This window comes from Triticum dicoccoides, chromosome 3A (genome assembly GCF_002162155.2).
Source record: "Triticum dicoccoides isolate Atlit2015 ecotype Zavitan chromosome 3A, WEW_v2.0, whole genome shotgun sequence".
NCBI lineage: Eukaryota > Viridiplantae > Streptophyta > Magnoliopsida > Poales > Poaceae > Triticum > Triticum dicoccoides.
The window spans coordinates 14,277,639-14,291,854 of NC_041384.1; the positions used below are offsets into that span (position 1 = coordinate 14,277,639).

At 46.8% G+C, this 14,216-nt stretch overlaps 1 protein-coding gene across 1 annotated transcript; it reads right to left on the minus strand.

Annotated features, from left to right (window-relative positions):
• Positions 1-11,876: 11,876 nt before the first annotated feature.
• Positions 11,877-13,385, minus strand: LOC119270969 (tryptophan decarboxylase 1-like). The gene has a single exon (XM_037552959.1). The coding sequence runs from the start codon at positions 13,383-13,385 to the stop codon at positions 11,877-11,879; it is 1,509 nt and encodes a 502-aa protein (XP_037408856.1).
• Positions 13,386-14,216: the final 831 nt, after the last annotated feature.

The window sequence follows — 14,216 nt, forward strand, 5'->3', positions numbered from 1 at the left end:
GGTTGTGCTTTTCTCTTTTTCGAAAAGCACATCTTGCCTTTCCCTTTTCGGGTAGGACAGACTATGCTTCGCAGAAGCATAGCCTGTTTTTTTTTTTTTTTACTTTTTAAGAAGCACACCATTTCACACGCGTCTAGGTCTAGATACTGATCTTTACGGGAGCCATCTCTACTCCTATAAAAATATGAGTTGATGGCGATGATGTGTCTATCTTTGAGCCATATGAACCGTCTGATCTGTAATCTAAGGCTGAGATTGGGATTGAGATGTGTTGTGCCGAGCCAACCGCCGGGTCTCTAGAGGCTTCTCCTTCCCTGGCGAAACAGATTCTCCCTCCCAATTTTCACGCTGTTGGCCCCTCCCCTCTCTCCCCGCGACCGCCGGAGTTGAGTTGGCGGAGTTTCATGTCTCTTGTACAATAAAGCAGATTTGGATTTGATATTTCTCCGGCATCACTCCTTCCTTCTAGATCTGGCTGTTGGAGAAGGAAACATGGCGGTGGTTGCTGCCATGTCCAAGTTTGACCTCGACGCGGGCGCGAAGACCCGGTTGGCCATGTTTCCCGTATCTTCTTGACGGGCGTTTAATGTAGGTGTGCCAGAGCTGCGCGTTTGACCACGATGCATCTTCAAGCAGGAGTGCCAGAGCTGCGCGTTGATCCAACTGTCCTCGCGATTTTGCTGCTCGCCGCTCCTGACCGGCCGTGTAGAAGTCGACCAAGGTGGGCAAAGAGCAGCCCGAGGCATGCGAGGATGGCCTCCTCGCCGCCGACAAGGAAGCTGAGCATGCCATCGCGAGTGCCGCAGCCACCGCCGGAGTCAACAGCGTGGCAGCCGGCGGCGCGCCGCCGTGGCTTCCTCTCGCGCAAGTGATGGGGCAGAGCTTGTCTAGTGGCCTCCGGCGAGGAACAGGCATGGCATGGGCGGAGCAAAAATTGGAGGAACGGACACAATGATGCAGGGGTGAGCGCGAGGTGATGATGAGCAATGGGGAAGGCGAGCCCCATTTATAGGCCCGTACTGAGGTGGAGAGGTCGGCCTAGAACGATCTACCAACAAATGCCTAGAACGCGCGATGCAAGCGGCGGCCAATCCTAATCGCACCACACACGCACGTGGCGATCAACAAACCCAAATCTTAATCAGGCGCATACGTGGCAGCCACCCAGTATGACAGCAAGCTAAATATAAAAGCACACGTCAGCCTGGACAAAAACACCGTCAAGGGCATGCACACCCACGTGTCTACAAAAGAATATAAAAAACGAACAGCCAAGCGGTGGTCAAACACATCCAAGCAAGAAACGGCCAGAAACAACGTAGGCAAATCAAGGTGCAGCGCACATGCGGTGCCGACATACAGCGCACCAATCATGGACTGCCCCAACCCAAAATCTAATGCAAACCTGCTAGGCACACCCTAAATGTACCCAACCATATCGCCTAGTAAATAACGTGGCACGATCTGATTGGCCGGGATTTCACTGATAGAAAAAAGTCAAAAAAAACAAGGTAAAAGAAACCTGGCCAGATTTAGTATATATATTATATTATATGATCTCCATGAGGTTGTGCTAACGCGACAGTGCGAACGCGTGCTGCCGGTCGGCTCCTCGTGTCCTTCAGTGGCTTCCGTTGAGGTAGGCTTTGTGGAGGCATGTGTCTGTAGAGTTAGTTGTGCGTCCGTGCTTACCAGGTTCATCATGTGGCAGATCTTGGAGCGGTTGACATGTACGTTGGGAGCACACTAAAAGCATCTCTAGTGGATCCTTAAAACCGTTATAAAGGTCACAAAAAACGTATTTTAAGAATCGACTTTACCTCCCTCGGAACAGACCCTGTAAACGGCACTGTAAAAAACAAATATTCCTCTCAGAGATGCTTCCCGCCGTCCTCCCCTCCTTGTTCCCCCTGAACGCCCCCGGCGGCGGCCGGTCACATCCGCGAGGTGGCGCTCATCCCGGCCACCTCGCCCCGCCCTTCTCGGGCCCCAATGAACAACCGACGGCTGATTTCGGCGGGCGGTGGCCGATTCCCGTGGGCAATAGACGATTCTGGTGAGCTATGCGTGGAATTGCGGCGGCGCGTCCTTCCCGACGAGGTTTGACCAGTATAAGGGTCGCCCTTTGTTTGTCTTTCGAACCTTCAAATATATGGGTTTCGGCTGTGGGTTTACGGTGCCCCTTAAAATATTTAAGGGTCGGACCACTTTTACGGTTTCTGTTCTGCATATTTTTTTCGACCAAACCCTCAAAATCTGAAAATTATAAGGGTTTGACCGGTTTTATGGGTCTGCTAGAGATGCTCTAAATGGGGCACCTAAAGTGTTCGACGGAATGGCTATCACATTGGTGCTTTCCCATCTCACCTCACCGCCACGTGAGCAAAACCACCATCCGAAACCACCTACCAGAACATCAGTGGTGATTTCTCTGGTTTTAGAAAGTACACTCCCTCAGTTCCTAAATATAATTCTTTTTAGAGATTTGAATATGGATTACATACAGATAAATATAGACGTATTTTAGAGTTTAGATTCACTCATTTTGCTTCGTATGCAGCCCATATTAGAATCTATAAATGCACTTGTATTTACAAATGGAGGAAGTACATCCAAATGTAAGAAAGTTAGAATTAATTCAATACTAATATTTTTGTACGTACGTGTATGTGCACTCATCCCTTCTATATACTTCCTATGTAAACTAATATAAGAGCATTTATATCACTACTTTAGTATTCTAAACGCTCCTTTATTAGTTTACGGAGGGAGTACATATGATCCAGGAGCATATTTTACTTACATTTTGTTTCTTTGCCCCATGCAAAATGTACTGCAAGTGATGTCTATTATCTTTTCCTTTGCCTAAATATACTACAGAAGCATGTGTTAAACAGAAGCTGGTTGGCGTCGTCGCAATTGCCAAAATGTGTGGTGAACATATTTTTCATTTGCCCTATGCTCTTTGTCGAGAGCAATGAGAAAGCTAGGTAGGGAGAATAACAATTCTTTTGCAAGATGAAAATTGAGAAGAAAACATTTGGCTTAGACAACAGGGTTCATCAGGAAACCATATGTTTGATTTTCCTCGATATGTACTTAGCAACAATATGGCATCACTTTCATTGATATCTTGGTGCATCTTTTATTGTTCAGCAGGCTCCACTTATTAAGTAAACAATGTCCACCCAATCTTTTGTTACTCCCTCCGTAGCGTAGCACGGGCATCTTCCTAGTAACTCCTAATTAGTTGCTCCCATACAGTGCGCTCCCTAATGGGCAATGCCACTGGGCCAGCCCAATAGCCATAGACTCTGATGATTTTTTATATGCCTTTTGTGGAGCTGCATGGTTTTGTGCCAACGTTTTCTCTTTTTATGTGCTTTTATTTTTTTCCACAATTTCATTTCTTTATATATATTCATATTTATGTATTTTTTATTTATATTAGTTTCCTTTTTCTTTTTCTATTCTAGTATTTTTCTTTTTTCTTGTTTTCTATTTTTCGCTTTTTTTGTTTCGTCTGTAGAAAACAAAGAACAAATATGAAAATATTTGTCATGATTTTTTAACATATTTTAGACAATGGTCGTATATTTTTAAAATATTCAAAGTTATTTGGAAAAATATTTTGAAAGTTTATTTGCTAGTTCAAAAGAAGCCGACATGGGTGCAAATTGTATTCATAGTGATTCTTATGTTTTGTAGGCACGGACTCATTTGGTAAATAGCCTTCCCTAAAAGAGTTGAATTGGAGGAGACCGAAGAAAGCGGAAAAACTCAGGTAACTGCTACTAACGACTCTGTCCTATAATGCTGAGTAGGAGTAGCATTAGGAATTAATACCGCTTGATTCATCAAAGTAGCAGTCCTTTGGGGCCGAAAAAGAGTCATGATTCGCACAACATGTTGGATTTCCATATATATAAGAGATAGACTACAAATGACTATGAAATCCAGTCTTTGTGAAATATTTCATATCTCTTCCTGTCCAAGTTGAAAGAGAAGGATACAATTTGTACTAAGCGTAAAATCCACATCTCTCTTATCCATTTAAAGCATACGATTTTAGACAATGTAGATCATGTAGCTACGGTCTACATTTCTTAAGTTTATTATTCACATAAAAAAGTAAAATAAATCAAAACACTACTAGGAAAAGGCGTACTAGTGGCGCATCGGTTTTGCCTACTAATGGCGCATTACTGGTGCGCCGCTAGTACCACGCCACTAGTATTATATACTAATGGCGCACCACAGGTGCGCCATTAGTATCTAGTATACTAATGGCGCACCACGCCGTGCGCCATTAGTATAGACCAACATGGGTCATTAGTATCTGGCATACTAATAGTGCACTGTGGGGTGATGCGCCATTAGTATGAATATTAGGGTTTTTTTTTACTTTTCTGATTTTTGCACAGGTTACAAAATATATTATTGGACAGAATATAGACAGCACCACACAGCAAGAGCAGATTCATCAAATACAATAGAAGATTAGTCTCCGAATACAATTCATCATATTAGTCTCCAAATTCAAAAGACCGAACAAAGATAGAACTTTATAAGTCTCAAGACCGCGAGTAGCGAGTTTGTCGGAAGTAATACTAATCCTAACAAGTCCTACTAATCATCATCATACAACTTCTACTTTCTTCCTAACAAGTCCTACTAATCATCATCATACATCTTCTAGCCATGAAACCCTACCCTGATTCTCCTTTCTTCCTCTTTTTTCACTTAAACCTGCAAACATGTAGGGAAAGCAATTAATACAAGGCACAAAAATGGCATGCTATGTACCCTTAATGCTACAGAACATATGAAATACATGCCAGCAATATATATATGATATAAACTCCAATAATTTTTTTAATAAAAACAGTAGCTAAAAAAGTAGCAAGCAAGCAATTCATTTGACTAACTATTTAAGTGTACTGGACTCCAACAACCACTTTGCAGACAAGCAGGAGAGTGGTTCTTCATGGATAGTTGAAAGTGGTTCTTCCTTGAGGGATGTGTGATCTATGATGGTGCTGTCTTTTTGCTTAATTGGCTTTGCTTAATCCTATGAGGAGCACTGGATTGAAGTAACGGCTCAGAACATGTCAACTGCCTATGCATGCTGCTGCCTATGTAGAAGGCAATCCAACCATCTGGCCTGACTCTCTGACTTAACCGCCACATGCACGCCCGCAAGATTAATAGGCCAATGGTCAGGATTACTTCTTCCAGCACCACCTGCAAACACCAAGCTCACCACCCTGCTACTCCATGGACCACATGCTCGGCGCTGATCAAAGGCACAACAACAGCAACAATGGCTCCTACTCTTCTTCCCAGCAGCAGCAGCAACATGATCAGCAGTGGGAAAGAGCAACGCCAAGGCAGCAGCAAGCAGCAGCCAAGCAGCAAACATCAACAGCAGCAGTAGTGCAGTCAGCAGAGCAACAACAGCAGCGGGGGCGGCGCGACAACAGTCAGCACGGGCGCGCGCGAGCGGCAACGGGCGGATGAGCACGGGCGAGGGATGGCCAGGGGCGCGCAGGCGGATGCGTGCCCAAGGCAGGAGCAGCTGGTAGGGCGGCAGAGGAGCCCGGGGGCACACGGGACGGCTATGGGGTGAGCGCGAGGTCAACGTCGGTGGCTTACGGTGGCCTATGGAGGCGGATCGAAGGGGGGAACGGTTGTGGGACTCACCGCGGAGATCGTGGAGGCGTAGGAGACCGGGCGGCGGCGCAACGGGTGGGGCGACGGCAGGTGGGGCAGGAGGCCGAAGGCGATGGACGAGCGGAGGAGGAGGGGGGCATACGGGCGGAGAAGACCGAGCGGCGGCGCAGTGGGTGGGGCAGCGATGCAGTGGGTGGGGCGGCGGCGCAGTGGGTTGGCGGCGAGGACCGAGACGGCGAGGCGGGGCGCGGGGGTCGTCGGAGCGGGTGTGGAGCGAGGGGGAAAGTGGAGGGAGGGACGAAGGGATCGGGCGAATTAGCTAGGGGGAAGATTACTAATGGCGCACCCCCTGGCGGTGCGCCATTAGCTAGGGGAAAAACTTAGTAATGGCGCACCTATGGATAGTAACTAGTAATGGTGCACTGTCTACATGATGCGCCATTAGTATGTTTGGAAAAATGAAAAAAAAATTGTTACTAGTGGCGCACCATGTATCTGGTGTGCCATTAGTGTCTTCCACACTAATGGCGCACCTGCACATGATGCGTGTAACACCCTCGATGCGACTATAGCTCCCACATGTCGAGGCACGACTTAGAGACATAATCGCATTGAAGGCATATGTCGCAAGTTAGGCAATCTTCACAACATCCCATGTAATATGAACAACAAAGGGGAGATAACATAGTTGGCTTACACTCGCCACGTCAAACAAGTACATAAATAACATTACATCATCCAAACACTCATGGCCCGACTATGGCGTCAAAATAAAAGAGAACCCAACATGCGACAACGGTCCCGTTCACCCCTAACTGGGCACCACTACTGATCATCGGGAAAGGAAACATAGTAACGTTGAGAGTCCCCGTCGAACTCCCACTTGAGCTCATACGCGTCACCTGGAGCGGAATCATCAGGCCCTGCATCTGGTGTAATAGTAATCTGTGAGCCACAGGGACTCAGCAATCTCGCACCCTCGCGATCAAGACTATTTAAGCTTATAGGTATGGCAAGGTAAATATAAGTGGAGCTGCAGCAAGCAACTAGCAAGTATGGTGGCTAACTTATTCGCAAAAGAGGGCGAGAAGAGGAGGCAAAGCGCGGGCGAGAAACTAGAGAGCAACCTGCGCAAACATTACTCCAACACCGTGTCCACTTCCCGGACTCCGCCGAGAAGAGGCCATCACGGTAACACGCTCAGTTGATTCATTTTAATTAAGTTAAGGTTCAAATTATCTACAACTGGACATTAACAAATTTCCATCTGCCCATAACCGCGGGCACGGCTTTCGAAAGTTCAAATCCCTACAGGGGAGTCCCAACTTAGCCCATGACAAGCTCTCACGGTCAACGAAGGAATAGACCTCCTCCCAAGACGTTCCGATCAGACTCGGTATCTCGGTAATTCAAGACACTTCGACAGGTTAAAACAAATCTAGCAACACCACCCGAATGTGCCGACAAATCCCGATAGGAGCTGCACATATCTCTTTCTCAGGGCACACTCAGATGAGCGCTCCATACAACTAAAACCAAACCTCGAGTTTCCCCGAGGGGGCGCTGCACAGGACTCTAGTTTGGACCAACACTCAGAGGAGCACTGGCCCGGGGGGGTTTAAAATAAGATGACCCGCGGGCTCCGGAAACCCGAGGGAAAAAGAGGCTAGGTGGCAAATGGTAAGACCAAGGTTGGGCATTGCTGGAAAAGCTTTAATCAAGGCGAACTACCAAGGGGTTCCCATTATAACCCAACCGGGTAAGGAACGCAAAATCCGGGAACATAACACCGATATGACGGAAACTAGGGCGACAAGAATGGAACAAAACACTAGGCGAGAGGCCGAGCCTTCCACCCTTTACCAAGTATATAGATGCATTAAGATAACAAGATAATATGATGATATCCCAACAAGAAAATAAATATTCCAATAAGGAACGGCCTCCGACCTTCACCTGCAACTAGTAACGCTATAAGAGGGGCTGAGCAAAGCGGTAACATAGTCAATCAACGGTTTGCTAGGTCAATGGTGGGTTAGAGGTTTGACATGGCAATTTGGGAGGCTTGCAAGCAAATGGTAGGCATCGTAGCATTGGCATAGCAAAAGAGCAAGCAAACTAGCATAGCAAAGATAGTAGTGATTTCGAGGGTATGATCATCTTGCCTGCACAGTTGTCAGAGTTGACTGGATCCTCGAAAGCAAACTCAACGGGCTCCTCGTTAGCGAACTCGTCTCCCGGCTCTACCCAAACAAGACAAACAAGCAACAAGGATACAATCAACCACGTGCAAACTCCAACAACACAATGCAAAGATGATATGCTATGCGGGATGCGATGCGGGATGCAAAATGCAAGATATGACAGGAAATGCATGAACCTGGCCTCAACTTGGAAATCCAAGTATGCCACTGGAAAGATGAGATGAAATTGCTTGAAAACGATATAAATAACGCCGGAATCGGAGTTACGGTTTGAAAATGGCAAGCGATTCAAAAATGACACCGGTCTACGATTTACAGCAAGTAGACGTCTAAATGCAATGAAATGAACATGCTACAGCACCCAAACATGACAACAAAATACATGGTAGGGATGCACACAAGATGCTTAACAAAAGTCTAGCACTGAGGTACGGCCAATTCATCCACTAACAGGTTCAAACAAGCATGGCAAAAATGCAAATGACAAACAGATCTCAGACTTAGTGAAATTAACACTTGTCTGGAATTTCAGATCAGGTAGCCCTCTTTGGAGCAACAAAACTACATGCTACAGGACCTAAACATGGCAAAGTAAAGCATGGTATGGAGCTACTCAAAGAGCTTAACAAAAGTCCCTTAGTGACCTTGAGCCAAAAGGGATCAGAAAATACAATTGCAAGCATGTGAACATAGCAAAGAAACATAATCAATTTTCAGACTTAGTGAAAACTGACACAAGCTGAAATATATCTCAAGTAGGCATGTTTACGAGCTCGATGCACTCACTACAGAGTAAGTCATGGCAAGACAAGCATACATCCATCAAGAAGGCACAAAATGCAAGCTAGACATGGCAAGAATAATAGCATAGTATGCACGGATCAACTACAACATCACCGGCAAAATTGCAAACAAGTTGACAATCTGCCCAGATTCATAAAGTAGCAAAAGTAGAGCTCGATTGACTCAAGTTAGGATGCTCCATAATTGCAAACAAAGATATTGATGGATAGAGCACTACAAGATTAACAAAACTCCCTTACTGATCATCCTCAAAAGAGGCACGGATCACTAGGAAACAACAAGAACATATGGCATTATGAGATAAACAGCCCCAGGACTTAGTGAAATCACTAAGTCCCTGAAAACAGAATTAGCAAGTGCACCACTTTGCAAGCTTGCACAAGTCACCACACACATCCTAAAATACATGGGTTGCACCTCTGGAAAGATGACAAAACCCTTAACAAAAGGCATGTAGAACTCACGGGCATATCATCCACACAATAATCATGGCAAAATTGACAAAAGTGCTAAACGGAGTAGCAGATCTGACAATTAACTCAAGTAGCCCTCTTCTAACAGCATTTCGGGCATCAAGATGAACTCAAATGAAAATGATGCAATGGAATGAAATGATGTACTCTCTGAGATGAACATTTTGATATGCTATATGTATGAATCGGAGCTACGGATGCAAAGTTACAGAGCCGTGAACATGAGCACTTGGACTAAAAATTCTGAGGACTTAGAAGAATTTGACCTAGGGTTCGTCCCAGATCTGGATCGGCACACGAACCGAGGAGCTCCGGCGAGGTCGCAAAAACCGGCGGGGAGGAGAGGGAGAGCCGGACCCGGCCGGATCCGGGCCGGATCTGGCGGCGGACGGCGAGGGGCGAAGGCGGCGGCGGTCGGCGAGGCGGCGCGGCGCAGCGAGCGGCCGGGCGGCGGGCGGCGGCGGGGAGCGGCCGGGCGGCGGGTGGGGTGGAGGCGGTGAGCAGCGTGGGGGAGGACGAGGCGGCGCGGGCGAGCTCCACTGACCCGTGCACGGGCGCGAGCGGGCCGGCCACCGGCCGCGGCGGGCAGGCGATGGAGGCGACGAAGTGGGGTGGCGGCGCGGGCCAATGGCGGAGCGCCACGTGGTGGCGGCGACGGATCCGGACGTGTCCGGCCGGACAGAGAAATGTCCGCTGGCGCGAGAGGTGGGTGGATCTAGGGTTTCGTCCGTGATTCGAATGGGGGGAGATATATATAGGCATAGAGGGAGCTAGGAGAGTTCAAATGAGATGCGGTTTTCGGCCACGCGATCGTGATCGAACGCTCTAGATGATGGAGCAGAGTTAGGTGGGTTTTGGGCCAAATTGGAGAGGTGTTGGGCTGCAACACACACGAGGCTTTTTTGGTCCCTCGGTTAACCGTTGGAGTATCAAACGAAGTCCAAATGATACGAAACTTGACAGGCGGTCTACGGTAGTAAAACAAGGCCGCTTGGCAAGTCTCAGTCCAATTCGGAAATGTTTAATCCCCACACACGAAAGAAAGCTAGAAATGACCACCGGAGGAGAACGAAGCGCCGGAATGCAAAACGGACAACGGGAAAAAAGCTCGAATGCGAAAGACGAACACGTATGCAAATGCAATGCACATGATGACATAATATGAGATGCATGACAACGACAACAACACACGGGGACAAAGACCCGAATCCGAGGAAATAAATATAACTTAACGCCGGAAACGGCAAGAGTTGGAGTACAAATTGGGAAAGTTACATCCGGGATGTTACAATGCGCCACTGCTATATTGTAGTGGCGCACCACATGTCAGGTGCGCCATTAGTATCCATTTCATCTATAGCCCTTTTCCTAGTAGTGGAAAAGTAAAAAATATATTAGTCCCTCCCTTTTTATTTACTCCGCATATTAGAGTTGACTGAAGTCAAACTTTGTAAAGTTTGACCAAGTTTATAGAAAATAATATAAATATTTATCATAACAAATTTATACTATGTGAAAGTACATTCAATAATAAATCTGATGATATTGATTTGTTATCGTATATGTTAATAGTTTTGTTTATAAAATTGGTCAAAGTTTACAAAGCTTGACTTTGACCAAAACTAATACGCGAACTAAAAAAAAGGAGGGAGTATTATTCAGATCATGTAGCTATGGTCTAGATTTCTTAAGTTTATTTTGCCCGATACTTGAGGTCCTTGACCTATGTATGATTTAAAGTTGTGTTGGTCATGCTGAAACGTTTCAAATGTACTTTCTTTTTGTCAAATAGATCTGGATCAATGTTTCCATGACCAAAATATATGAATAAATGGCTGCATTATGTTCGCAATGTGATCACGAACGGTCGTTCTGCAACTATGCTTCAATACACGACTGAATCCACACCACAACCTCAGGTAATTCCATGATTTAAAATAGCTCGCTATAGCTCTGTTATAGCATGCTATAGCATTTAGAAGAGATCATGCGCTAAGGTTCTTTGATCCAAACACATGAAGACACATTTTAAATAGCCCACTATAACATTTAAAAGAGGTCTGCCGCTAAGATCCTTAGCAAGCTATCTAAAACTATGGGTAATTCATCGAAAGTAGATTAGACAGGGGGTAAACAATGCACGATGAAACGTATCGACATAGTAATGGATAAACTCTCCTATAGTAGCTCACCAGAAACATAACATTCCAATATTAACCGTTTACTTATTATTTGAAATCGTATTACTTCAAAAGGTCATAACAAATATGTAGATATTACTTCATGCCAATTTGACTACAAAGTAACATGGCTTCTCTTTTCATATACTTGCATCACTCCCTTGCAATACGGCGTCGCGGCAACGCGTGTCATCAATGATATATTGACAAATTTCTCCACAAAGAAAAAATAATAATCTAATCTTGTGACAGATTAATAGAATTCCCTTTATGCAGTAACAGCTCAGTGAATATCAGACACCAAGTATTACCGTGTACTAACTATTCATGACCACTCTTTTACAACCAATTGGGCGAACACAAAATCACCAGCTAGCTATATATCCATCAAGAGTCACAACAAATGTTCATATATATATATATATATATATATATATATATATATATATATATATATATATATATATATGTTCATATTTATTTGGAAAAATAAATGAAGACCATAGATATGTAATGTCACGGCTGGATAGTCCATAGTGAACTCACTTCATCATCTCACCGACCGTCTTCCTGATGAGCTCCCAAGCGCTCAAAATGTGTCTCTCCTCCTGAAGTGACGATCCCACGGCGAAGCGCAGGACGAGCCTGCCACCTACCACTGTGTGCGCAAGGTACGCCTTGCCGGTCTTGTTCACGTTTACCATGAGCAAACGGTTCACCTCGTCGTCCGCCCTAATTCTAGTCGCCTTGATCCTGAAGCAGACGAGAGCAAAGTTTCTCGGCACGACGATCTCGAACCGATCATCAGCATGGACCAAGTCCTCAAACATCTTGGCCATGGCGACGTCTCTGCGGATGTGCTCTTGGAGATTGGCGGTGCCGTAGGTTCGCATGACCATCCAAAGTTTGAGGCCACGGAAGCGGCGGCCGACTCCGACCTGCATGTCCTGGAGGTCAGTGCCGTCGCCGGACATGCTGGCATCGTTCTTGAGGTACTCGGGATTAGTCTCCAGCGACTGGCTGAGGCGGTGTGCGTCGCGCACGTAGAGGCAGGTGCAGTCCAGGCACGTGAGCAGCCACTTGTGCGGGCTCATGCTTATGGAGTCCACGCGCTCGACGCCGTTGAGGTGGTGCCGAAACTCTGGGCAAATGCACGCGCTGCCGGCGTAGGCGGCGTCGACATGGACCCATGCATTGAACATAGCCGCGACTTTGGCGACGTCACCTATGGGGTCAACAGCATTGGACGACGTGGTGCCCACCGTGGCACAAACGTAGGTCGGCACAAGGCCGGCCATGGCGTCAGCCTGCATGGCGGCGAGTAGGTTCGCCGGGTCGATGCCGTAGTCAGTCTCTGGCCCGGTGGGAATTGAGCGGAAATTTGCAGAGTCGAAGCCCGCCAGCCGACACGCCTTGAAAAACGTGGAGTGGGTCTGGTCAGAAGCATAGACGGCCAGGTTCGAAATCCCGGCCCCACTCCGGCTCATCGCTATGTCACGGGCGGCGGCAAGCGTGACGAGCATGGCCTCGCTCGTCGTCCCTAGAATGACGCTGCCGCCTGTCCCCCGGGAAGCACCGGTGCAGTTCATGAAGCTCCTTGGAAGCCGCAGAAGCTGCGCGAGCCAGTCGAGCACGAGCACCTCCATCTCTGTAGCAGCGGGAGCCTCCTGCCACGTGAACCCGACGGTGTTCATTGTGGAGGCAATGAGGTCTCCGGCGATAGCAGCCGCGCTATTGGTCGCCGGGAAAAACGCGAAGAAGTTTGGGCTGGCCCAGTGTGTGATACCAGGCACCACAGACGCCCTGAGCTCTTTCATGGCGACGTCGAAAGGGGCTGGGTGCACCGGCGGAGACGCTCCGAGCTCATCCCGCAGGTAGCCAGGTTTGACGCTGGGCAGCACCGGCATGGACTCGACGGACTTGTAGTAGTCAGAAACGAAGTCGACGGCCTTGTGGAGGTAGGAGCGTATGTCATCGTCGTTGAGTGGCTGGAAGGGTGGCAGCTCACCAAAGGCGGTGGCGGGATTGCTTCTTGCAGGAATGCTGCCCATTTGTGGATTGTACCAATGAGATGGGTGCCTTGATTGGTACTAACACCAACACGTACCTCTCTATTATAGAGTACTTCAACTAGTTCTCGCAAAAAAAAAGAGTAGTACAACTAGTAAGGACTAAGGACTCCATACATAGCAACTGACCTCACAGCAGAAGCAACACTGAGCCGAGTTGTAAACAAGGCACCCCATCTCATTGGTACTATCCACAAATGTAAATTATGTTTATGTCCCAGGTTGGCACCTAATTTGTTACCACAGGCTAACATGAACCTTGAGCCAGAGCCAGCAAAAACACTTAACCTAACATCTCCGAAATTATCTTCCTAATTTTGGACCCACTCTCTCCAAAAGCCAAGGCCCAAAAGGCCATAACAGTTGGATGTAGATAGCTAGCTAGATTTTGACGGAGACCCAAAAGCCATGATCCAACACCATGTCCCTTCCTCGACGGAGAAAAAAGGGAGGCACCGAAGCAACCAAGGAACAGTGCAAAAAAGTACAGCATGTTCGACTCAGCTAGTTAGATCCAAAGCTCTTCTTTGCAAAAAACAAAAAAAAAACAAGGAAGAAAACAAAACAAAAACTAGTTGGATGCCTCGTATATGAAGGGGTTGCTTGGTTTGAAGCCACCTTCTGCTAAGGTAATATATTGGCAAGTTTAAAAGGTTTGGACTCCATTTGTTTGGTGCCAAATTATTGACAGTGCTTACAATGTTTGAAAATTCGCAGGGGCACACACGTACACATGCATACGGCAATCCATTTGCTTAAAAATTGATGCACTAGTTTATTTCATTAGCCCTTAATTGTTGCATTGGGTTCAAT

What these genes read in the sequence shown, in the direction of transcription:
- LOC119270969 (XM_037552959.1), bottom strand. Translation starts at nt 13,385, where the DNA reads ATGGGCAGCATTCCTGCAAGAAGCAATCCCGCCACCGCCTTTGGTGAG.